Source organism: Rosa rugosa, chromosome 1, assembly GCF_958449725.1.
Source record: "Rosa rugosa chromosome 1, drRosRugo1.1, whole genome shotgun sequence".
NCBI lineage: Eukaryota > Viridiplantae > Streptophyta > Magnoliopsida > Rosales > Rosaceae > Rosa > Rosa rugosa.
Genome location: NC_084820.1, coordinates 40568934 through 40594287, shown reverse-complemented (window position 1 = coordinate 40594287; position 25354 = coordinate 40568934). Strand labels below are relative to the sequence as shown.

Genomic DNA, 25354 nt, shown 5'->3' with positions numbered 1-25354 from the left:
ACACAATAAATAAAAACAAATTAATTACATAATAATAAATAATTGACTCAATGATTAGCTTAGTTCTAGTGTTTTATATACAATTACATGCATAGAAATGCGTGTAATCAAATGACAAGTTTGAGATTGTAATAAAGGACTCCTAAGAATAGTAGTTTAGGCACCAAAAAAAAAAATTTAATCATGTGAATAGACTTTTTAATGTGTAAGATTTATAAGAATTTTATTGAAGTGTGATTCCTAGCATCTCTCATAGATAGCAGTGTCATTGTTACCAACTTACCATGATATGATCTCATACATTAAAAGATGATAGTTTCGTGAAGAAACACGGGTAGAAATTGAGATGATAGTTTCATACCTGATCGTCCAAGATAGAAATTGAGAAATTTTAATTTTTTTTCCTCGGCATTAATTGCATAGAACCAACGAGTAATAGCAAACTGACCCCAAACACACACATGAAAGGGAAAAAAGATAAAAGAAAAAAGAAAAAAGAGTACTAGCAAATGATAAGAAAAGTACGTACACTATTACCATTGATAAGAGAAATATGAATGGGACAGTGGAACAGACACCTACTAAATAATAGGAAAAATGTCTATTTGCCTAAATTTGAGCTACACTAACCCCATTTACCCAAACATCTTATAAGATTGCCCACTTACCCAACAAATTATATATTTTTTGCCCTAATACCCAATTAAGTTATTTTTTATTAATTTTTGTTTATTTTTGGGACAATTTTGCCCTCTCTCCCTTTGTCACTTAGAGAGAGAGAGACTTCGATCACCGGACTCCGGTCACCGGTCGCCGAAATTCGGTCATCGACCGCCGAATTCCCGTCACTGGCCGCCGAAATCCGGTCACGTGCCGCTGGAATCCGGTGACTGGCGGCCAGAATCCTGCGACCGTGACCGGTGTCCGGTTTTATTTTCCCCCAATAAACTATTTATTACCCCCAATATTACCCAATAAACTTTTTATTGCTTCCCAATAAACTTTATTTTCCCTAATAAATTTTTTATTGCCCCCTTATAAAGTTTTTGTTGCTCCCCAATACAAATTTATTGGGTGTTAATAAAAGTCTCCGGTGACCTCTTTGAGAACTTCCGGCAACCTCCGGACCGGTGACCGGAGTCCGGCGTCCTATTTTATTGCCCCTCAATGAACTTTTTATTGCCTCCTAATAATACCCAATAAACATTTATTGCCACCCAATAAACTTTATTGCCCCTAATAATACCCAATAAACTTTATAAAAATTTATTGGGGGGTAATAAAAGTCTCTAGCGATCGGTGATCGGATTCCGGCGGCTAGTGACAGAGTCCGGTTGTCGGTGACGGGATTCCAGCGGCCAGTGACCGAAGTCCGGCGGCCGATGACCGAAGTTCGACGACCAGTGACGGGAGTCCGGCAAGGTCTCCAATGACTTTTTAATTATTTAAAGGGTAAACTTGTCTTTTTACATTTAAATTGGGTAACTGGGCACACAAATCTTTTAGTGGAGCAAGTGGGCATTTATTGGGCCCAAATTGGGTAAATGATCAAGATCCCTAGATAATAATAGCATTATAGCAAATAAGTCTACTTTTGGTCATTGGACACTAGTGTCACAGAACCAGTGGCGGATCCAGGATGTAACTTAGGGGTGGACTATTCTTAGGCTTGCTTATAATTTTTTTTTTGTCAATAATGCTTCCTAGAATTTTAAAACTAAATTTTAATGAAATATTAATAGAAAATGTTGTAACTTAAAAAAAAAAAAAAAAAAAAAAAAGGATAAGCAAATGGGGAAAGAGCAAAAGAAAAGCAATAAATTTTTAAGAAATTCTAATGAAAAATGTTGTAACAAAAGGAAAAAAAAAAAAGAGAAAAGGGGGAAAAAATGGGTAAAAGAAAAAAAAAAGGACAAAAGAACAAAAAAGGGAAGAAGAAAATGGTGAATGGCATGAATTGCCTTAAAGGAGATTCGAACTAGTGTTGCCATGAAAATAAGACAACTAAACCAGACTTTGCTTTGCAAAAAATTTAGTACATGTATTATATAAAATACTGGAAGAATTTTGGGGGCTATAGCCCAACTAGCCTCTCAAGTGGATATGCCACTGCATAGAACTCGTCATTACCTGCATAAGCTTGCGCTATTGAGAGTTTTACAAAGGCTATGTACTATGCATAAAGGCTATGTAGGGCATTTATATATTAACTAGATTAAAGTTTATCCAACCGAACATGTGATTTAGAGTCAGCCAAACATAAACTAATTAAGTAACATAATATCTAGATATTTTAAGTTAAAGAAAACAGTACAAAGCAAGTGCTGCTGCTATCCTAGGTAGACCAGGAAAGCATTAACTTCAACAAATGATGTTAGGCCTGGGCTCGGGTCGGGCCGGTCCTGAATTTTGCTAGAACCGAGACCGAGCCCGAAGTAATCGGTTCGGGTTGATTCGGTCTATTTGAAATGTGATAACCGAGAGAAGCCCAACCCGATAAGTAAAGTGTCGGGTTTTCGGTCCCAAAACTCAACCTTTTTCCAGAACCTGGATTGCCTGCACATGCATAGTCCTGCAATTGTGTTGCTGCATTTTTTGGTACTTGCAACGCAAATGGGGGCTTTTCAAGCATTATAGTACAATAATCACTCATCAAAGCACATTACAACAAAGTTAAAAAGTTAAACTGTGAAACATTGATCTGTTATCAATTCAAATACAATTATAGAACATTCACATGAACTGAAATTAAAGACAAAAGCTCAAATACTGTGAATCAACTCAATCAAGTGATGAGCATTAGAACACAATTACACAAAGTCACAAATACAATAATACATAAAAATAAATTTCATTACTGCAGCAACCTGCACTGCAGTAATGAAATAATGGCTAATGCAAATTCCCAAACCACAAGTCCAGTGTCCAGAGCATCAAATCATCATTGTTTTATTGTCTACAACAGTCCAAAACACCAAATTTTGACAATGAAAGATTCAAAAATTAAAAATCAAATCAGGAAGTTGAACAAATAGATTAATGGAGGCTACTGCAGCTGGGTGCAGCTGCTCCACATGCTTTCATCACCAACTCCAGCTGCTGCAACTGCTCCAAATGCTTTAAGTTTCAAGAATTCAAGCTGCATTTAACAAACAAAAATGACAGATAAAAATCAAATCAAATGACATTAACCAAATCAATGACTTCAAGTGATGAGTATTGCAAATAACACACATATTAGCACATATAAAAACCAGTCTAGAACCACAATGACATTAACAGTATAACACATTAAGCCATTAACAATTTAACACATCAACTCAAAATCAATGACACCATTGAGATATTCAGCTGTTGTTCACACATTTACACATATTAACAGTTTAACACACATTTACACATATTACCAGTTTAACACACATTCACACATTTACACATTCAATAACAGTTCACACATTAAGTACTTAACAGTTTCACATCTGTCCTATATCAATGGTACATTAACACAATAAAACATCACAAATTCCCAATTACATATTAAGGGATTGCAGTCTGCTACCTTTATAATTTGGCATTTTAGCTTTTCCTTTGCTTGCTGCTCTTGCAGCATCCATTGTCTCCATTGTCTTTGCATTCTTTGAAGCTTTAGAAGATTTAGAGGTGGATGGAAGGTCAGGCTGATCAACTGTAGTACATTCTTCATTTGCATGTTTTACAGCCAAATTGAAAACAGATTGACGATTAAATCATTTATCACAGAAAAAATATAAACTGAAATTAATGAAACAAAGATATTTAAAATGCTCAAAACTACAAAATTTCATACCATGCTCCACACTTTCATAGAATTCAATGTCCTCAACAGTGGGAACATATTGGATGTTGTGAATGGTCTCGGACCTAATCCAGTTTTGGTAACAGATCAATGCTTCAACTGTTTTAGGAGTGAGAGAACTCCTAAAAGGATCAATGACCCTTCTCCCAATGCTAAAGCAAGACTCACTTGCCACTGTGCTAACTTGTATAGCTAAAACATCCTTGGCAACTGCTGCAAGGTTAGGATACTTCATGCCATTCATCTTCCACCAGTCCAATATTTGCCATTCTTGAGGATTTTGAGGCTTCTCAATAGGGTCCAGTAAGTATCGGTCAACCTCATGTCCAACAACAGCCTCTTCCGAGTCTTCCAACTCTCTTTCCCAGTCTTGTTCCATGTCCAATATTTTTTCACTTGGTTGAATAGATTTTTTGGAAATTGATCTGCTGCCATCAGTGCCTTGGCTGAGTGTGCTCTCTCCACTTTTAGATTTTCTTGAACTCTGAGATCCTTGACCCCTCATTGATGTTGCATACAGATCACAAAGGGAAACCAGAAGCTGTTTTACCTCTGCAGACTTGGTCTTAATCTCACTATGGTCCATCTTAAGCCACTTATAGCAGATACTCTTGAAGTTTCTGATTTTGAACCTCGGGTTTAACACCAAGGCAATATAGATAAGTTGGTTGCAGTCATCCAAGCTCCCAAAATACTTGTCAAATTTCCGTTTCATCTTCACATCCATGTCATACAAAATCTTCTCAGTCTCAGAACCTGTTTGCATCTCAGGTGGTGTAAACAAGTCATCTATCTCAGTCTTGATTGCCACTATATCATGAAATGCTTTTTGTGATGTGGGATGGTTTAAAGCACTTATCCTCATGGTCACATCATAAAAAACTTTTAGAAACCTAACAAACACTGCAGCCTTGTTCCAATCATCCTCAACCGGTGGCCCTACCCTATTCCTTCTCTGTTTCTGCCTCACTTGCAGTTGCACATCATCATCGTCGTCAACTACATTATCATCCACATCAAAGTAGTTCAGGTACTTGCTTTCCTCCTCATCTGCCATTCTGTCGAAAGCTTTTTTCAGCCCTAATACAGTGTCCAACATTAAATAGGTGGAGTTCCACCTTGTCGGCACATCGAGTATGCAAACCTTCTTAGATTCTAGTTGATCCTTTGCCACACACTGTTTAAAAACATCCAGCCTCTGTCCACTACTCCTAATATATCGAACTGCATTCCTAATTGTAGCAACTGACTTTTCCATCATTGCAAGCCCCGATCTGACAATTAGGTTTAGAATGTGGGCAAGGCACCTAACATGCAGGTACTTGCCTTCTAGAACAGGTGGTTTCTTCCAACCTAACATCTTCTTCCTAATGTAGTCAAGTGCAACCTTGTTTGCACTTGCATTGTCGACAGAAACTGTCAACACTCTCTCCACTCCCCAATCAATCAAACATGAATCCAACAACTTCCCTATGCTAATGCTCTGGTGATTAGGAACTACCCTAAAGTTCAGAATTCTTTTATGCAATGTCCAACCAGAATCTACAAAATGGGCAGTTAAAACCATGTAATTGATATTTTGCACCGATGTCCATGTATCGGTGGTTAAGCACAAACAATGACTCCTAAGCTCTTTCTTAAGCTCTATTTTTGCTGCCTCATACATGTTCAAGAATTTTTTCACAATAACCCTTCTAGATGGTACATCCCACCTAGGCACAGCCACACGACAAAAATACCTAAATCCGGGCCTTTCAATGAAACTAAAAGGCAATTCATCCATAACTATCATCTTGCAGGCTGCTTCCTTGCAAGCATCCTGACTCCACTTAATCATCACTAACTCCTTAGTACCCCCAGTACTTAAAACCTGCTGCCCAGCCTCTAAATCAACCCTCCCCAGATATTTTTTGCAAACATCCTGTATATGCCTCCTAAGACTACTAGTCCCATTCCCGTAGTTATCACATGCAAGATAAGTCCCACAATAATTACATTTAGCTCGCTGGATAACAGAAGTTTGAATCTTCTTACCATCCTTGACCTCGAATATAGGCTTGTCGATCTTCTTGAAGTGCTCCCACACCCAAGATCTTCCAACTGGTTTTTCAGACTTTTCTTCTTCCTCTTCCTTTGCATCTGTAGCAACTCCGGTAGCTCGCTTTTTCTTCTGGGCCTTGAATGTTTTGGGAATTGTCTGAACCCTCGAAGCATCGGTTGGAGTTGGTGTTGGTCTTGGAACGATTGATTTTGAATTTGAATTGGAATGAATGGAATCGGAATCGGAATCGGAGCTTAAACTTTGGGATGCATTTTGTGTTGATGTCATTAAATTTGGGATGAAATGAAATGGGTTTTGGTTTTGGGAACACAGAAATGCAGAATAAGCAAGAACTGGGTTTAGGTTTCGGGAAAGAGTGAAAGAGAGAGGCTGATATGGTTTCGATCGTGAAATGAAGAGTGAAGACTAGGACTGACTGTTTTAGTGTTAGGCTTTTACTTCTTTTTTTATTTTTAATATACTATATATATAATCAGCCAATAGTATTTTTGACATATGGCATATTACTTACAAATCGGGTCGGTTCGGGTAGACCGAACTTTAAAAATCTTAAGCCCGAGATCGAACCGACAGTTTGTAATCGGGTCGGTCTTTGCACCGAACTGAAAATTTTCATTTACAAACCGAACCGAATCGGGCTATTTAGGTCGGTCCGAGTCGGGTTATCAGTCCTTTGGGTCCGGACGCCCAGGCCTAAATGATGCTGCTATAACACTGTTAAAAAAATAAAATAATAATAATAATACTAATAAACATAAAATCGGCGTTCAATGTTTTTGGAGATTCAACAACCTCATATGATCGAACAATATTAGCCAAAGCCCCTACCACGGTAAATAGATTGGGCCTCTACACCTGTTAATTGCACTGAAGAGAAACTCAAGTAACAAGTACAGAATCAAAAAGTAAAAAAACCTAATGAAGGTAATGAATCCTAGATATGTTGGTTTTATGGTTTGACTGCAGTTTCCTTCAGTACTACTTGTCTAGACCTACAACAAGAAATGGCAATTAAGATCAAGAGACTTGACTTGACTCTAACATGTGAAATTTTCATATCGTATTTTGTGAAAACTTTTCAGGAATTATGAAGTCTCGATTGAAGGATGTAAGGTTAGGAGACTCTGTGGTCAGCTTCTCCCCACGTATTTGTGTCGATTCCTCGACATTCATATTGCATTGCACTGATATTGTTTAAACTGAAGTACTGAACTACCTGGTGCAGGGTTTCGTCCCAAAAGGGCTATTGCATAATTCATTGTCCAAGTGTTTAACTAGTGCATGGTTTGTATATATGATTCATTATCAATCAGGTACAATGAAAGGTTTGATACCCTACGCATTTAATGTAGTTGCATTCCATAATAATTGTGTGCATTGATTTGTACTGGGATTTTCTGGTAGCAATTATGTTGTGGAACCGGGTTACCGGGATCGCTCACTTGTGTCGCGACCCGCGTTCCGGATCGTACGTACCGAAATGCGGTACATCCGCGATCCAGATCGTTAAACCCAAACATCTCTGCCTTCTGCTTCATATCAGCAACTCAACATCTTCTTTTCTTCGTCCTCTTTAAGGCGATGGGAAGCCTCTGTTCTTCTACAACCCAACATTTCCACTTCATTCGCCTTCGCAGTTCATTCCTTTCTTTGTTATGTTCGGCGGAATTTTTTTATTTTTTTGTTTCACTGGTTTAGGTTATTTATTAAATGACTAGCAGTCTAGGCCCATTAATCTATGATTAAGGGTATTGCCATACTGGACCCAGTTACTTGAGATATGGATAATGCCAAAATATATATATATATATATATATATATATATATATATATATATATATATATATTTAGAAAAGAATTAATGTCCTTAATTATATAAATTATTAAATACAAAATATTAATATCTTAGCGTACCGCGCACCATAGACACTAGTGTACCACGTTCCCGTATCGAAACGACCCGCGATCCAGGCAACACTGTTGTGGAATTCTCATGCAATTGACATCAATCAAGATACTTATTTAAGTCCAACTATTATCTAACAGCTACCACCATTATTATTTTTAGCCCAAATATTAATTGAGTTGAAGCTGAATTTGTGGCATAAAGACCCTAAAATCAATTGCTTGTAGAAGAAGCAAAAGTATCCACATATTACAATGGCTTTTCTCTCCCAAATACTTGTTCCTTCATCTTCATCTGTCAAAATTTTCTCAGTCATTGCAGTCATTTTCCTCTCCCATAATGTTGCTGCAGTAACACCAGCCACAAATAAAACAACTAGAGCAGTTTGTACTTTCGGAGATTCAATAATGGACACGGGCAATAATGACTACATCATTTCTATAGCCAAAAGCAATTTCCCACCTTATGGGAGAGACTTTGTGGGAGGAAAGCCTACTGGAAGATTTAGCAATGGAAAAGTCGCCTCAGATTTTGCTGGTAACCTAAATTCTTAGGAACACATGCTCTATGTGGTTTATAATTGTTCTGCATATATCCATAATACCACTATTGCTACAATATTTTTGATTAGTTATGCAAATTAATTTTCAGTTGAAATATTTGGAGTGAAGAAGATTTTGCCGGCTTATCTGGATCTGAAATTGCAGCTTCAAGACCTACTTACTGGTGTATGTTTTGCCTCAGCAGGATCAGTATATGACCCTCTCACTGCCAAATTACTTGTATATATAAACTCGTTCACACTATTAATCTTTACTATATACATCATATAATATCTTATCATATGAAACTTCAAAAAAATACATCCTTGATTTGTTTTAATTTTATTTGTATCAGTCTGTCTTGTCACTACCAGATCAATTAGACTTGTTTAAAAAATACAAAAGCAAGATAACTGCAGCAGTTGGGAATGAAAGAACAGCAACTATACTGTCGAAAAGCATTTCCTTTCTTTCCATGGGAAGCAATGACTTTGCAATTAATTATTTTTCTACACCACTGAGGAGCCCTCACTATGACATTCCAGCTTATACAGATCTCATGATCGATTCAGCTTCAAATTTCTTGCAGGTACAAGTCGAACAATTGCAAACATTACCACTGTTCAACTTGTTTAGAGAGTGTCATAACCTTACTTTATGCTCTTTATGTTAATTAATGTGGGGAGAAATTACAGGAACTTCATGCACTGGGAGCAAGAGTGATCGGAGTAATATGTATACCACCAATTGGGTGTTTGCCAGCACAGAGAACACTTAAACGGAGGTATAAAGAGGGCGTGCTACGAAACCGGGAATCAAGCAGCAATCCTTTTCAACTCGAAGCTCTCCCACCTTATAGATTCCCTCAATGAGAGACTTCCAGATGCACACATCATGTACATTGATAGCTACAACCCTTTGCTTTCCCTGATCCAAAACCCTGCTCAATATGGTAATGTCTCATCATCATTTTCAATATATTCAACAGTAACAAAGTAATTTTCCGCTGAAATGATTTTTCGATTCAGGATTTGAAGTGGTGGATAAAGGATGCTGTGGAACAGGAGATCTTGAATTTGGCCCTCTGTGTAACAAATACACCCCGGGTACTTGTAACGATGTGTCCAAGTACATATTCTGGGATAGCTTTCATCCTACAGAGAAGGCATACAGGATCCTCGACTCTATTATTTTCAAAGTTAAGATATGAGGGTTTCATCTCTGAAGAATCACATGACAGATACCAATAGAAATAAATTATCCATAAGGATCTGTATATTTTCATATTATTGAAGATTCTAGCTCATATCATCTACCGTACTTATCTTGCCATTTATTATTGGATGGGAAAAAAAATAGCAGAGTGAAATTAAGAAAAGTAAACGAATTTTAAGTTCTTTACATCTAACCACTGCAAGTGGCCTAGTGGTTCTTGCCTAGTTGGGTGTGCTCCCCAACCTAGGTTCGAACCCCGAAGCTGTCAAAGTGGCCAGGCACTGTCAATTCGAACGCAAATAAAACAACAAATAACCTAATGATGCGAACATTTGCAATCAGAATCAACATTTGAAACCATATACATATTCTTTTCCAAGCATTTCCATGAACAAAATAATTGACATGAACTTTATTTTACAAAAGCTATGCATGATCCATAGCATTTCAAAATTTATACCTGAATTTGAAACACTTGAAGAACTCAACAGCACACTGTTCCAAGTATCTGCAAAACGAAAAAGAAGCGATTAGAAAATCTGGCATCACTAAAAATATTACATTGTCAGATATATAATGGCTAAGCAGCTAGAAGAATTAGAATCAAAATGTCACCCTGATAACAAACAGAAAGTAAACAACCAGATAAAACTGCAGGAACACAGAAAAAAAGAAAAAGAAATGCAAATTGATTCTGATGAAAACTGTTCTTTGTAATTGCGACAACACCATCGGGAATGCAATGTGGGTTAACCGCAATTTCTATATTTCCTAGGCCAGAAAAAATCAACAGTGTCTTAAACACTAACAACTGAATACAAACTTTAAATGGCAATCAATCAGAAGAAAGCATAAAACAAAACACAAATCTAATCTCAGAAGAACAAAAACTGAATCCAGCCTAAAACCCTGGAAGAAAGTATGTGTAAATTGCCTAAATAAATATACCATTGAATCAAATACCAAATTTGACTTTTCGCAAAAGAAACAGTAGCTTCCTTTACTGTGAGTATTGAGACCATTTGCAGATTAAAGCAGACTATTTATGTGTTGTTGCATTTAGGCAGCAAAGGGTTTAAAGTGTAAAAACACAACGACGAACTCAAAACATGAAAAGCAATTAATCAAACAGAAAACAGGATAAGAGTTGATTCAACTGAGACCGGGAGGAAGGAAAGATCATAAACATTTCCTTCACTTTCAAGAAGGAAAAAAATAAAAGATAAAAAAAAAAACACCCTGGATCACACTGCTGCTACATTAGTACATTATATAATTTCATTAATAATAATAATAAAAAACAAAGCAAGCCTTCAGTTTTTATGATCAGAATCCAGAAAACATGATGACAATACAAAAAACATACAAAGCAGTAACTCTAAATGCATTTAACAACTCAGGTAAGATGGAATCTTGACAACAACAATCAATCTTTATTAATATTAACAGTGAATATCTATACAACACTACCAACTTTATATCAATTCCAACCAAATTCAATAAAATTAACACCTGAAGAAGAATACAATACTGAAATAATCCCAAACAATACGCAAAGGAACAGCGGCAGGAGAATCACGTGCACACCCTTGTGCATAAAATCTAACTTGAAGAGAAACTGAATCTAATCAGAAACAAAAGCCAAAGAAGAAAGAGAAGTCAAAAAATAAAAAATAAAAAAGTTTAGGAATATGAAAAGAACAGGACGTAAAATTAAATCCCATTATAAAGTAGTCCTAACTGCCACGTAACTGCTACAACTACTTTAATACATGGATGCAGGCATTCAAATATATCTCCCTAAGTTCGGAGACAAATCTAAAACCCATTAAACAAATAAAGAGAAGAAAAAGTGAAGCCGTGAATCGCAATGTGTGAAAAGGAGAATGAGTGAGGTTCTACTTTCTGCAAGTCTCTTCCCTTAAGCTCTCTCTCTCTCTCTCTCTACCCCGCAATGTTTCTCTCTCAAATTGAGAAGTAAGAAGCTGATCGAAATGGGTGTGCTAGACTATCTATCAGACAATTTCACAATAAGCTCCAAATCCAAAAAGAAACACAAAGCAATACCGGTATCATCCAAACCTCTCAAATAAACAACTCACCTTCCAACACAGAAAAGAAGAAGAGTAAAACCTCTATCTGCAATGAATCAGATACCCTTGCACATAAAATCTAACTTGAAGACAAACTGAATCTAATCAGAAACAAAAGCCAAAGGAGAAAGAAAAGTCAAAAAATAAAAAACAAAAATGTCTAGGAACATGAAAAGAACAGGAAATAAAATTAATAAAGTAATCGTAACTGCCACATGACTGCTAGCACTACTTTAATACATGAATACAGGCATTAAAATATATCTAAATCTCATTAAGCAAATAAAGAGAACACAAAGTGAAGCAGTGTATAAAAACAAAAATGAGTGAAACTCTACTTTCTGCAAGTCTCTTCTTTTAAGCACTATATGTACAAACCCAACGAAACACTAAATTCGTAAAACCCCTAATTTTCTCAACTCATTGATCCCAGAAATTGTGACAAACAAAATGCAGATCCCATTTCAACAAAGCATAAAATGATTCATGAAATGAAACCCTCAATAAACAAAGCACTCAATCAATCATGGGTGACTTTGGGCTCAAAAACCAAACTTTCGTCAGAAACAAATTCCTCAATAAACCTCTATATTTACATTTTGAAGCAATCAATCAAATACAAATCCTTAGAAAAACCAAACTTTCGAATCAAATAGCGGACACCCAAAACCTAATCAAACCAATCAACCCACCCCCACTCTTTGTCAATTCAACTCAGACCGATCAAATTAAACATACCCGGAACAAAAGGGAAGGAAGTAAAGCAATTGACCTGGAAAAACCGAACGATAATTCGCCGCCAAAGACTCAAACAGGAACCTCAGATCTTCAAGCTGAATATGAGTGAAAACTTTGCAATCAGTTCGAGATGAAACTTAATCTGTATGCATGATCTGTTACACAGAGAGAGGAACCTGGAGACGGAGGCACAGCGAGGATTAGTCGGACGAAATTGAAACTTCACCTTCAGTCTGAGATTGTGAGTGCAAAGAAAGGGCAAAGCCGACCTTTCCACAATGAGAAGGTGTGAACCTTCAGTCTTTAATATATTTAGAATATCATTCATTATCAATCAGGTACAATGAAAGGTTAATTTGATACCCTACCCATTTAATTGCATTCCATAATATAATTATGGAATTGACATCAATCAATGTAATTTGTACTGGGATTTTCTGGTAGCAAAATTCTCATGCAATTGACATCAATCGATATAATTATTTAAGTCCAACTATTATCTAACAGCTACCACCATTATTATTTTTAGCCCAAATATTAATTGAGTTGAAGCTGAATTTGTGGTATAAAGACCCTAAAATCAATTGCTTGTAGAAGAAGCAAAAGTATCCACATATTACAATGGCTTTTCTCTCCCAAATACTGGTTCCTTCATCTTCATCTGTCAAAATTTTCTCAGTCATTGCAGTCATTTTCCTCTCCCATAATGTTGCTGCAGTAACACCAGCCACAAATAAAACAACTAGAGCAGTTTTTACTTTCGGAGATTCAATAATGGACACGGGCAATAATGACTACATCATTTCTATAGCCAAAGGCAATTTCCCACCTTATGGGAGAGACTTTGTGGGAGGAAAGCCTACCGGAAGATTTAGCAATGGAAAAGTCGCCTCAGATTTTGCTGGTAACCTAAATTCTTAGGAACACATGCTCTATGTGGTTTATAATTGTTCTGCATATATCCATAATACCACTATTGCTACAATATTTTTGATTAGTTATGCAAATTAATTTTCAGCTGAAATGTTTGGAGTGAAGAAGATTTTGCCGGCTTATCTGGATCCGAAATTGCAGCTTCAAGACCTACTTACTGGTGTATGTTTTGCCTCAGCAGGATCAGGATATGACCCTCTCACTGCCAAATTACTTGTATATATAAACTCTTTCACACTATTAATCTTTACTATATACATCATATAATATCTTATCATATATATGAAACTTAAAAAAAAAATACATCCTTGATTTGTTTTAATTTTATTTGTATCAGTCTGTCTTGTCACTACCAGATCAATTAGACTTGTTTAAAAAATACAAAAGCAAGATAACTGCAGCAGTTGGGAATGAAAGAACAGCCACTATACTGTCGAAAAGCATTTCCTTTCTTTCCATGGGAAGCAATGACCTTGCAATTGATTATTTTTCTACACCACTGAGGAGCCCTCACTATGATATTCCAGCTTATACAGATCTCATGATCGAATCAGCTTCAAATTTCTTGCAGGTACAAGTCGAACAATTGCAAACATTACCACTGTTCAACTTGTTTAGAGAGTGTCATAACCGCACTTTATGCTCTTTATGTTAATTAATGTGGGGAGAAATTACAGGAACTTCATGCACTGGGAGCAAGAGTGATCGGAGTAATATGTATACCACCAATTGGGTGTTTGCCAGCACAGAGAACACTTAATGGAGGTATAAAGAGAGCGTGCTACGAAACCGGGAATCAAGCAGCAACCCTTTTCAACTCGAAGCTCTCCCTCCTTATAGATTCCCTCAATGAGAGACTTCCAGAAGCACACCTCATGTACCTTGATAGCTACAGCCCTGCGCTTTCCCTGATCCAAAACCCTGCTCAATATGGTAATGTCTCATGCATCATCATTTTCCATATATTAACAAAGTAATTTTTCGCTGAAATGATTTTTCGATTCAGGATTTGAAGTGGTGGATAAAGGATGCTGTGGAACAGGAGATCTTGAAATTGGCCCTCTGTGTAACAAAGACACCCCGGGTACTTGTAACGATGTGTCCAAGTACATATTCTGGGATAGCTTTCATCCTACAGAGAAGGCATACAGGATCCTCACCTCTATTATTTTCAAAGGAGTTAAGATATGAGGGTTTCATCTCTGAAGAATCACATGACAGATACCAATAGAAATAAATTATCCATAAGGATCTGTATATTTTCTTATTTCAATAATTTCTAGCTCATATCATCCACTGTACTTTTCTTGCCATTTATTATTGGATGGGGAAAAAAATAGCAAAGTGAAATTAAGAAAAGTAAACGAATTTTAAGTTCTTTACATCTGGCCACTACTGCTATAAGGTGAAATATGGTACAGACACTAAAGTTTGCTAAGAAAAAACCTAGCCATTTTTTTTTGAGTAATGCTAGGTGAACCACCTTTTAGGGAACCACCTAGAGCCCACCTTAGTTGGCATCTTATGTGGCATAGCCACATCATCAAAGCTTAATTTCTAATTCTTTTATATTTTTATTTTTTCTTAACTACAAAAATTCATTTTTCTTTTTTCACTTTCTTGATTTTATCTTTTATACCTTTTTTTTTTTTTTTTTCTTTCTGATCTAATCTGCGCCGTCTTCATCTTCATCAGACCAACATATGTTCTCTCCTCCTCTCTCACCAATTGCTATAAGAAAGTGGCACCTTGCAGCAAAGAAGCTTGTAAAACAGAGCAAGCATTCAATTCCAACCAGTGCACCCGGCACTCCATTACATGGCATGTAAAGTTTGGTTATAGTAGAGAATTGAGAAGCGCGCTCCTGGTTTGAAGACTTGGATTTAAGATTTTCCCACCTTGAAAGATTGATTTTACACCAATGTTGGGTAGCCTTTGGGGAACGTATCAAGATCTATAGTGATAGTGAGCTGCGAGCATCTAAAATATTTTCTACTATTTAGTGATTCTTTGATGTCAAACTTATTGTTTATGACTACAAATTTTCCAAATTTATTGGAGGCTGTAATCATACTTGGGTTTAACGTGTCCGACGACATCAGAAGGATGCTTCAACTAAGAGATTTTCTTGGACATTTTGATTGGTCAAGAAAAGTAAGTCTACATGTTTCTGACGCTGAGGTATAAACATCCCCCTCTTTCTAGGCTATAATCTATTGTAATTAACATATGTGTGTGTCCAATTGAAGAGGAGGTAAGAGGGTTGAGAGGAGGAGTGAGAGAGGAGGAGATAAGATGTTGGTCTGATGAAGATGAAGAGGGCGCAGATTAGATCAAAAAGAAAAAAGAAAAATAGGGTTTAAAATATAAAATTAAGAAAGTGAAAAAAGAAAAAGGAACTTTCGTAGTTAACAAAAAAATAAATATAAAAGAATTAGAAATTATGCTTTGATGATGTGGCTATGCCACATACGATGCCACCTAAGGTGGGCTCTAGGTGGTTCCCCAAAAGGTGGTTCATTTAGCATTACTCTTTTTTTTTTTGAATCAAGCCCACATGGCAAAATAGTATATTCATCAAGCCAGAATATGCCGTTACATACCCTTCCGCTGTCATTTAAGGACATAGACAGACAAGAAGGTAGTGGTAGTACCCATAGTGGTACATAGAAATAGACTCACTCATTATACATTTCAGATCGTAGAGATAGCGAAGATCCTCCTTTGGTACTATGCCGGAGGCGCTAGAGATCTAGGTTCCTAATACAAGGAATTTATTGAATTTAGAGAAAACTAAAAACATAGGGTTGGGCCAAGGGCCTAAAACCTAGCCCAATTAAGAAGCTATTGGACTAGGGTAAAACCCCAACCCATAAACTCAAAGCCCAAATAGGATATCCATCAAGCAAAGGTCCACCCAAGGCCCAAAATCCTAGTCCGGTCCAGTTCACTTGCCAGCCAAGCTCCATCCTCGTCGCACATACCAGCCAGCCAAGCTCCGTCCGCCGCACGCCGCCATGACCAGCACCATCCCGATCCGTACCCCACGATCCCCGCCTGCTACCCAAAACCGCACGGGACACGCCACGACCTGCACCACTTCGATCCGCGCCGCCACGAGCATACAGTCTTCGACCCAAAACAGCATGAGCCATGTCGCCTCGACCCACAACCACCAAGGAGAAACCCAACCCCGAGTCACCGCCAAACCGGCCAGATCGATGGCGCCGTCATCAGGGTTCGATCGCCGGATCTGCTAGCCACGACCACCACCTCTGAACTCCATCCCAGCCAAACCATCCACAAGGCCTGAGAAAACCCCCATCAGATGCCATCCCATGAGCAATAGCCCATCCAATACCCATCCGGCAGCCAACCTCGTGACAATGGTGAGGCCAGAGGCCAGCCAGTGCGTCTAGGCACTGCCGGACGACGATGATTTCCCAGACCAAAAAAACGGCCTTTAGGGTTTCCCCGAGAGAGAGAGAGAGAAGAAACTCATCTTAAGTATTAATTTTGGACCAGGTTCCTAGAAGAAAAAAAAAAAAAAACCTAGCCATTGTTTCAAAACATGTGTTAAAAATATATATGGTAACAAGTTCAAAAATATATTCCCACAACCAATGCCTAAGTCGGACCTGACATGAGGCCCGTGAGTCGGCTGTCTCAGGCCCAGTGCCTCGTCGAGGCCTAATATTTCTTTTTTGGCCGGGGTATTAAAAAAAATTATTAAGTAAATAAAATGTAAGCCTTTTACCAAACAATGAGATTGGTTTAGTTGGCAAGTTGCATTTCTTTTCTATAAAAAATGTCGGTCCATTTTTATTTTTCGCCTCAAGCCTCAAAATCCCAAGTCCGGGCCTATGGCCATGATATCCTTTTGCCCCCTAGTTCGAATATGAGGGTTCCATATCTCCTACTCTGCCCCAGCAAAGCGACGAAACTGTATAGTTTCTACTTTCTAGTCCCTACCCTGATGTCACTATAGATAACCGGAGCTAAATATATAGAAGCATGAGTCGAGGAAGTTCTTAAAGCCGTTTATGTGAAACTGTGGTGTTTTCGAATGTTGGTGCCCAACTCTTGGGTAAGAAGATTGGAATACTGAAGGTGCCAATTCTTGGGTGTATTCCATCACAGATAATACTGCGTGGAGGCATACAGAGAATGTGTATCATCTATAATCCTTTGACATCAATAACCCCCGAAAACCATGCTCAATATGGTGATCATAGCTGCTTTCAAGGTCTCACTGCAGTTGCCTTCAATACTGCTTGTGAACACTTGCAAGAAGACATGGCAACTCAAGGAGACGTGCCTCTTAACGTGAGTTTTTGATACTGGCGTGAGATAGTTGTTAATTACCTAATTTGCCGCACTTAATTAACTACCTTCATGAATAACAGGTGTAGAGTTTCATCAGAAAAGGCCTATTGCATAAAGCGTTTAACATGGTTTCTATTATTCATTGTCAAAGAAGTAGAATGAATGTGATATATTTTGGTGTTAAGCTTTTGATAGCCTATCCGCTCAATGTGCTTCTTTTTGGTTCATTTAGTATTAATTGTAAAACAGTTTTATCGTGCCCGAGAGCCTCTCTCTCTAAACTTAGAGAGAGAAACCAGATCTAGAACTATAGCTCTCTCCCCCTTCTCTCTTCCCCAGATTGTGATCCCTCCAGATCTCGATCGGTGGCTTGAGAGTTGGGGGGAGGGCTCTCCTTGCTCTGTCTTGCACTCACTTCATCTCCCTTGATTCTCTCACACCCTCTGTGGTGGCTTTACATCCTCTGTGGTGGCTTTATACCCTCTTTGTGGTGATTTCCTGACTTATGTTCAGATTTAGAGGACTTTGTTCCTTCTTTCTTTGTCAAACATCCCAGAAAATTTTCAAATCCACAAACCTCCATGATTCCCATCACCCATTTCCTCACATAAACTCCCCTCCAACTACCAAAGACTTGTTCCTTGAAGATTCTTATGGCTACCTCTTAAAAGTGAAAAACACTTACCTAGAGGTGTATGGGTGCTCACGCATGGGTGTTTCACCCCCCATTCACCATTGGATTTTTTCTTTGCTATTGGCTTCTGTCCCATTTCGGTGGCGTCGATTTCTTCCCGGTTTGAGTTTCTCTGGTGGAGAAGAGAGCGTTAGTGTGTGGGTTTGGGTCCAATTTATCATCTCATTACCTTGGTTTCGATTGGATTTGTATTTTGGGATTGTTTTGGCAGCAGTTATTCGGATTTTATCTCCTCGATATGGCACTTTTCCCTACCTTTTTACTCCGGGCAGCGGCAGCAATGGCGGCACGGATGGCTTGGGTGGCGGCTGTTGTATTGTAGGAGATGATGTTTTTCATAATTTTTAGGGTTACACTCTTTTTCCCTATCTATGTGGATTTGAGTTGAGTAGTAATTTTCCTTGTTAGGTTTACTTGTAATTGGGCCTTGTTTGGGTTCTTCCCCTTTGGTTTTTAATGAATGATTTCATTGACCATAAAAAAAAAAAGAATTAATTGTGTACATGTGCTTTAAAGTAGTGGGATTTTGTGGCAGAAAAGTTGATATGAAATTATCTTCCAATACCAAACTTCATTAAATTAATTTTAAGTTCCTAACTAAATCTAATAGCTACTACAAACTTCATAAATTATTGTTTTGTAATCCAATGTTTGAGCTGAAGCTCTACTTGTTGATGCTTATAAATGACGTAAAAGCCGATCACTTGTAGAAGAAGCAAAAGTATCCACTAATTACAATGGCTCTTCTCTCACAAAAAGCTCGTCCTTCATCTTCATCTGTCAAAGCGTTGAAAATGATCTTATGTATATTCCTCTCCCATAACGTTGCTGTTGTAACACCTCCCATAAATGAAACAACTCGGGCAGTCTTTACTTTCGGAGATTCAACATTAGATACCAGCAATAATGACTACATCATTTGTACGCTGATGTTCCCCTGGTCAGTAGCTGACCAGGGATTATTTGCTCAACTACCGTCCGATTTCAGTAGCTGACCAGGGATTATTTGCTCAACTACCGTCCGATTTCAATCGGACGGTTAACAGATATCTAAATTTTTAAAAGATGAGATCTGTCAACCGTCCGATTTCAATCGAACGGTGATTGAGCAAATAATCCCTGGTCAGCTACTGACCAGGGGAACGAGACTCATCATTTGTATAATCAAAAGTAATTTCTCACCTTATGGGAGACTTTATGGGAGGAAAGCCTACCGGAAGATTTAGCAATGGAAGAGTCCCATCAGACTTCATTGGTAATATAAGGGATCCTTGACCCAAAACACCAAAATAAGCAAAATTATCCCACTTACCCCAATAACAGATTTTTGTTCCCACATACACAATTTAACGTCAAATAACCATTTTGCCCTCAATCCAATTAAAGAATTACAATCACTGCCACTAAACATCAATTTCTCTCTTATCCCACATAGACTCACTAAGCTTTTCCGGTCACAGGTCGAAAATCTCCTGTAAGCTTATCCTCTCTCTCTCTCTCTCTCTCCCTCTCTCTCTCTCTCTCTCTCTCCCTCCCTCCCTCCCTCCCTCCCTCTCTCTCTCTCTCTCTCTCTCCCTCCCTCCCTCCCTCTCTCCCGTCCATCTCACCGGAGCCACCACTCACCGGATACTTCCTTGGCGGATCCAAAAAGCCCGGCCTCAATTGCAAACCCGGTTCGGATTTCGACCCGCTCCACGTCCAAGGCTCCCAAACAGATTCCAACGAATCGGAGGCTCCCCGAATCACAGTCCAATGCCTCCGATTCCGGCCCACAGACGGATGCCGAGATTGGAAAGATCGGCGGCGTCGTCGTCGTTCAAGTCACGGGTTGAACTCCATGAAGAAGGCAAAGAAGCTCCGGTCGGAGCTACCTCGCCAGAGGCGAACTCGGACCTTGATGCAAAGCCTCGCCTGAAAACGACGAAGAAGTTAAGGTTCCGATCTGCAATCGTGGAAGAAGGGGTAAATGGGGTAAGGGAATTAAAAAAACTTAATGGGGTAAGTGAGAAAAAAATCTGTAGAAATGGGGTAAATGGACAAAAACCCTAATATAAACTCTATATATGTGGTTTCTAATATGTTTGTTTCTGCATAGATTAGTACTTAGTAGTACAACTATTGATGCACTCTGTGATCTTGATTAGTATTCAGGTGAAGGATTTGGATTGAAGGAGATTTTGCCGGCTTATCTGGATCCGAATTTGCAGCTTCAAGACCTACTTACTGGTGTATGTTTTGCCTCAGCAGGTTCAGGATATGACCCTCTTACTACCAAATCACAGGTACACACACACACACACACACACACACACACACACACATATATATATATATATATATATTTCTTTACACTAATATTTTTTAGCATTTACAACATATCATATCGTATCATATCATACATCCTTGGTTTCTCTTAATTTCATTTGTATCAGTCTGTCTTGTCGTTATCAGATCAATTAAACTTGTTCAAAGAATACAAAAGCAAGATAACCGCAGTAGTTAGGAATGAAAGAACAGCCACTCTACTATCAAAAAGCTTATTCGTTCTTTCGATAGGAAGCAACGACCTTGCACTTAATTATTTTTCTACACCACTGAGGAGCGCTCACTATGATATTCCAGCTTATACTGTCACGCCCCGATTTTTAAACACATTTAAAAATCAATATATAATCCCATAATTATACATGCGTGATGGTTCAGCCATCAATACAAAATACCTGGAAAACTTTTTCTTTTTAAACCAAGTACATACTGATGCCCTGAACCCACTAATCAATACAAACTCACTCCGCAGAGTCAAATATTAAACAAGTTTACGAATTAAGTTGCCACAACAAAATAATAAGTAAATGATCCTCATAGCTACTACAAGCGGAAGTCTTAATAACGGTAAAGTCACAAAATTGGCTTCCTACCGTATAGCTGTAAGCACCTGATGTCAGCTTCAACCACGATTATCCTGACCTGCAGGATCAACCCCTACACCATCGAATAGTGCATCGGGTTGCCAAACAACAAACCCGGTAAGCTTATGAAAGCTTGTATGAGTAAACTCAAAACCACAAAGCAGAAACACATTCTTAAGTCACCTCAACCTAAACAACGATAAGCACAAAACTCACAACTACAACCATCTGTTTCATAACCTTCCATAACATACTTACGTAAGTCAACCTCGTGACTAAAACCACATGCTTAGATTCTCAACCTAGCATCCAATTACACAATTCCAATCAAACAAAACCTCCTCAAGTAATGTTTGGAAATCTTTTGACGCACAACGACGAGTCACCAAGATCACACTCATTTCCTTCCCACCGGAAGCCTTTGTCATCAACATGACATCAAAGGTGAAAACAATGAATCACCTTCCTATCGTCACCACAGAGCACGATCGTCACCACTATGACCTTTAAGATAAATCAATCCATCAATCAATAAAATCAAGAAGAAAACAAGGCAATCACAATTCAAAACAAGCGAAACAATTCATAGTAACCCCTGCGTATAGTTTTAGTTCAGGAGGTCACATTAAGACAAGCAATTCAAGTCATAGTAATCATCATAACCCCACACTCCGACATCCATAGGTATCTCTAACCATCACAGCAGTCCTCTCGATCGTTGTTAACTTAATAACAATTCAACTCCACTACAGAGTAGTCATCACCCTGATTATCACACAGATTTCACCGGTCATCACACATATAGAAATCATCCAACTAATCATCACATAGATTTCGCTGGTCATCACACAGATAGCAATCATCCAGCTGATCATCACACAGATTTTGCCGGTCATCACATAGATACCAATCATTTACTGATCATCATACAGATTTTGCCGGTCATCACACATATAGCAATCATCCAACTGATCATCACACAGATTTTGCCGGTCATCACACATATAGCAATCATCCAACTGATCATCACACAGATGTCATCGATTCATTACACAAATATTCCTACACAAGCTACCATATCTTAAATCTCAATTAAGACAATCATACTAGACCCATGGTATCTCAACACATGAAATTCTATGATCACAACTCAATACAGAATTTCACCATTCTCGAGCAATAATGAACTCATTTCAATTATTGTTCACATCACAACGAAGCCACCAATGCATATATATTTCACGTAAATATATATATATATATATACACACACACGTAGTCATCCACTCAGGAATGCCACTAATACCAACTATAGTTTGCAGTTAACTAAATAACTCTTAAAACGATAAGGTAAACCCGTTCGTAAATGAACATTATGAGAATACTCACCTCTGAATCCTGCTGCGTCTTCACACGCTAACCAAGACAAGCACAAATCGCCGCAATCCGCTCAACACAAGCCTGTCAACCTTAGAACAACTCGGAGCCGATTGAAACCCTAGATCTTCAAAGCTTCGATTCATCCTCCACAAGTGAAATCACTGCAACCCACCTTGGGAGAAACCTTCCCCAGCCTCTGGGCTACAAAACCCCTCAAAAAACATCGGCTATGGTGGTCGGAGGAGGAAGAACAGACGAAGACGATTTCGGCTCCGTCGCGGCCTCTTCCCGTTGATGTAGCTCATTCCACAACTCGAATTTCTCTTCAATCCTTCCACAAACTTCTAGAGGAGGATGAGGTGAAGAGAACCCACTTGATTTGGAGTCCTATGGTGGCCAGATAGCGAAGAACTCAATTGGCAAAGGGAAGAGCTGCGCGAGGGCTCGGGGAGAGAGGAGAGAGAAAAATTTCCTTTTTTGGCAACCTTCCAATTTTCTGATTTTTTTCCTATTTAACCAAAATGGAAACTTTTTCCGAAGGCCATAACTTCTTCATACGAACTCCGATTTTTAAGTTCCGCATATCCACGAACTCGTAACGACGCGCTCTACGACTTTCATGAAGGAAGTTTTAGGAGAAACCCAATGAATAAAAAGTCAACCCTTGTGCCCCCCCTAAAATGACGCTTCTTGAATAATTATTCGCCCGAAACACTTCCGCTCCATCCACGAGCCACAAAACCGTCCAATAAACACTAATTAAATTCCAGAAAATCCTCAAAAAATAATAATGAATTTTCAGGGTGCTACATATACAGACTTCCTGCTTGAATTAGCTTCAAACTTCTTTCAGGTAATATTCGACAAACACCAACAGTTTCCCCACTTGTTTAGAGAGCTGCAGGTTTGAAGTGTAATAATATTGAACTCTCTAGCTATTCCCCTTATCTTAGTTAATGTGGGAGAAATTACAGGAACTTTATGCACTGGGAGAAAGAGTGATTGAAGTAGCAAGTATGTCGCCAATTGGGTGTGTACCAGCACAGAGAACACTAGGTGGAGCCATAGAGAGAGCCTGCGATGAGACTGAGAACCAAGTAGCAATCCTCTTCAACTCGAAGCTCTCCGCCCTTATAAACTCCCTCAATAAGAGACTTCCAGAAGCACAACTCATTTACGTTGACATATATAACCCTTTGTTGTCCATTATCCAAGAGCCTGCTCAAAATGGTAATCTCAGCTGCATTTTCATTCTATCTTGAACAATAGTAAAGTAGTTCGCTGAAATGATTTAGTGATTCAGATTTGTAGTGGTGGATAAAGGATGCTGTGGAACAGGAACTGTTGAGTTCGGGTCTCTGTGTAACAAAGACACCCCGAGTACTTGCAACGATGCGTCCAAGTACATATTCTGGGATGGCCTTCATCCCATAGAAACAGCTTACAAGATCCTCACCTATGCAATATTAAAGCAATTAAGTTGACAAATTCTTCTGAACTCTCTGAAGAATCATAGAAGATATATTAAGTGCCAGTTTGGTATGGCTGTGTTTATAAGATAAATTGGTCATGAATAAGTGGTTGTTGTTGAAGAATGTTGACATTTAGTGTGCCTTGTCAAACTAGGATTAGTCCTATGGTTGTATAGAAGAGATTTCCTACTTTGAATTAGAATAGGAATCCTCGTACTCCAAGATTATATACTTTGTAATCTCTATATATAGGGCTTCTGTTTCTACTGAAGAATAAGGAACGAGACTAAGTGTGGATCATGAGAGGGAGAGAGAGAGAGGGACACAAGCATGTATAGTGGTTCACCTTGCCCTTGAGGCAAGGCTACGTCCACTTAGATATTTTACTATGTAGTGAGGCCAAGTAGCCTTTGATATATAGTGATACAAGTGAGGGGATCATGAATCCATCCCTTCTAAGAAGGGGAGGACTTCCCTTTATAGCTAAGGGAAGTCCCCATCTATTCTATATTTCCGATATGGGATACAATGTACATATTGCTTCTCTTGAAGCCTCTTGGAGAGCATGGGAGGGTGGCCTCCTAGCAAGGTACCGACCGACCTCCATCATGACAACGTAGCTTGGGTGTCGGCCTACCGGATGCATGCCCTAGGCGGGGCTAGCCATGTCGTGGGGCCCACCTATGAGGTCGTTGATTATGCTTGGCGGTATGTAATATAGATGGTATGTACAAGTCCCCCAAGTCCCCGAGTAAGAGGCGCTTCTTGGTTGGGGAGTTTAAATGTGATGCCGCCAAGTATGAGTGATGACCTCGTTGAACGCTATACCCATACTAGTCCCCCAACTCCGTAAGTAAGAAGGGACTCTACGGGTAGGTTGGTGCCACGGGGCCCTCATCACGCTAGTACCTGCAAATAAGATAAGAGTGTACAAAATACATATTGATTGCGCTAGGGCAATCTAAGTGACATTTGAGTCAAATGCATCGAGGTGAATGAATGTTTATATGAGATGTATGTTACACCTTGTGTGTATGCACGTATTATGTAATGTTGACATACGACGTATAAGTCGAAAATGTATGTGATTGTGATAGCATACAAAGTGCATATGAGGCAAAGATGTGTGATGAACGCGATGACGCGTACATAATGATATGTATATGTTGTATGCACGTGATACATATGTGTTAGGATTGGGAGTGTTATTACTCGCCGAGTCCCCCAAGTCACGTAGTTAGACAGTCGA

The 25354-nt window shown here is 38.7% G+C and overlaps 3 protein-coding genes and 1 long non-coding RNA gene across 6 annotated transcripts; 3 read left to right on the top strand and 1 right to left on the bottom strand.

Moving 5' to 3' along the window:
• The first annotated feature begins 8037 nt into the window (after positions 1-8037).
• On the top strand, positions 8038-9030 carry LOC133724903 (GDSL esterase/lipase At2g04570-like). Its single transcript, XM_062151810.1, has 3 exons — positions 8038-8340; positions 8455-8585; positions 8701-9030. The coding sequence occupies exons 1-3, from the start codon at positions 8058-8060 to the stop codon at positions 9016-9018; spliced, it is 732 nt and encodes a 243-aa protein (XP_062007794.1). The 5' UTR covers positions 8038-8057; the 3' UTR covers positions 9019-9030.
• Positions 8986-12678, bottom strand: LOC133724904 (uncharacterized). 2 transcript variants are annotated; one of them, XR_009854104.1, is made up of 3 exons: positions 12426-12678; positions 10021-10068; positions 8986-9499 (listed from the first exon to the last, which is right to left on the bottom strand). It is a non-coding gene; the product is annotated as an uncharacterized LOC133724904 (long non-coding RNA). The 2 variants fall into 2 exon arrangements; XR_009854103.1 differs by having other exon boundaries at positions 8986-9285; positions 12426-12677.
• A 297-nt stretch (positions 12679-12975) lies between these two features.
• On the top strand, positions 12976-15379 carry LOC133724902 (GDSL esterase/lipase EXL3-like). 2 transcript variants are annotated; one of them, XM_062151809.1, is made up of 5 exons: positions 12976-13295; positions 13410-13486; positions 13662-13895; positions 14002-14257; positions 14331-15379. In XM_062151809.1, exons 1-5 carry the CDS (start codon positions 13013-13015, stop codon positions 14513-14515), a joined length of 1035 nt encoding a protein of 344 aa, XP_062007793.1. In that variant the 5' UTR covers positions 12976-13012; the 3' UTR covers positions 14516-15379. The 2 variants fall into 2 exon arrangements, with proteins under 2 accessions (XP_062007793.1, XP_062007792.1); XM_062151808.1 differs by having other exon boundaries at positions 12977-13295; positions 13410-13540.
• A 4114-nt stretch (positions 15380-19493) lies between these two features.
• Positions 19494-24117, top strand: LOC133727963 (GDSL esterase/lipase EXL3-like). The gene is made up of 6 exons (XM_062155393.1): positions 19494-19599; positions 20496-20626; positions 20777-20973; positions 23450-23537; positions 23608-23863; positions 23945-24117. The coding sequence occupies exons 1-6, from the start codon at positions 19530-19532 to the stop codon at positions 24115-24117; spliced, it is 915 nt and encodes a 304-aa protein (XP_062011377.1). The 5' UTR covers positions 19494-19529.
• Positions 24118-25354: the final 1237 nt, after the last annotated feature.

Excerpts from the sequence above, each read along its gene's own strand:
- LOC133724902 (XM_062151808.1), top strand. The coding sequence starts at position 13,013 with ATGGCTTTTCTCTCCCAAATACTGGTTCCTTCATCTTCATCTGTCAAA. Across the intron at positions 13,296-13,409 it reads AGTCGCCTCAGATTTTGCTG|CTGAAATGTTTGGAGTGAAG; the intron begins GTAACCTAAATT and ends ATTAATTTTCAG. Across the intron at positions 13,541-13,661 it reads CTCTCACTGCCAAATTACTT|TCTGTCTTGTCACTACCAGA; the intron begins GTATATATAAAC and ends TATTTGTATCAG.
- LOC133727963 (XM_062155393.1), top strand. The coding sequence starts at position 19,530 with ATGGGAGACTTTATGGGAGGAAAGCCTACCGGAAGATTTAGCAATGGA. Across the intron at positions 19,600-20,495 it reads AGTCCCATCAGACTTCATTG|GTGAAGGATTTGGATTGAAG; the intron begins GTAATATAAGGG and ends ATTAGTATTCAG. Across the intron at positions 23,538-23,607 it reads ACTTGTTTAGAGAGCTGCAG|GAACTTTATGCACTGGGAGA; the intron begins GTTTGAAGTGTA and ends GAGAAATTACAG.
- LOC133724903 (XM_062151810.1), top strand. The coding sequence starts at position 8,058 with ATGGCTTTTCTCTCCCAAATACTTGTTCCTTCATCTTCATCTGTCAAA. Across the intron at positions 8,341-8,454 it reads AGTCGCCTCAGATTTTGCTG|TTGAAATATTTGGAGTGAAG; the intron begins GTAACCTAAATT and ends ATTAATTTTCAG. Across the intron at positions 8,586-8,700 it reads CTCTCACTGCCAAATTACTT|TCTGTCTTGTCACTACCAGA; the intron begins GTATATATAAAC and ends TATTTGTATCAG.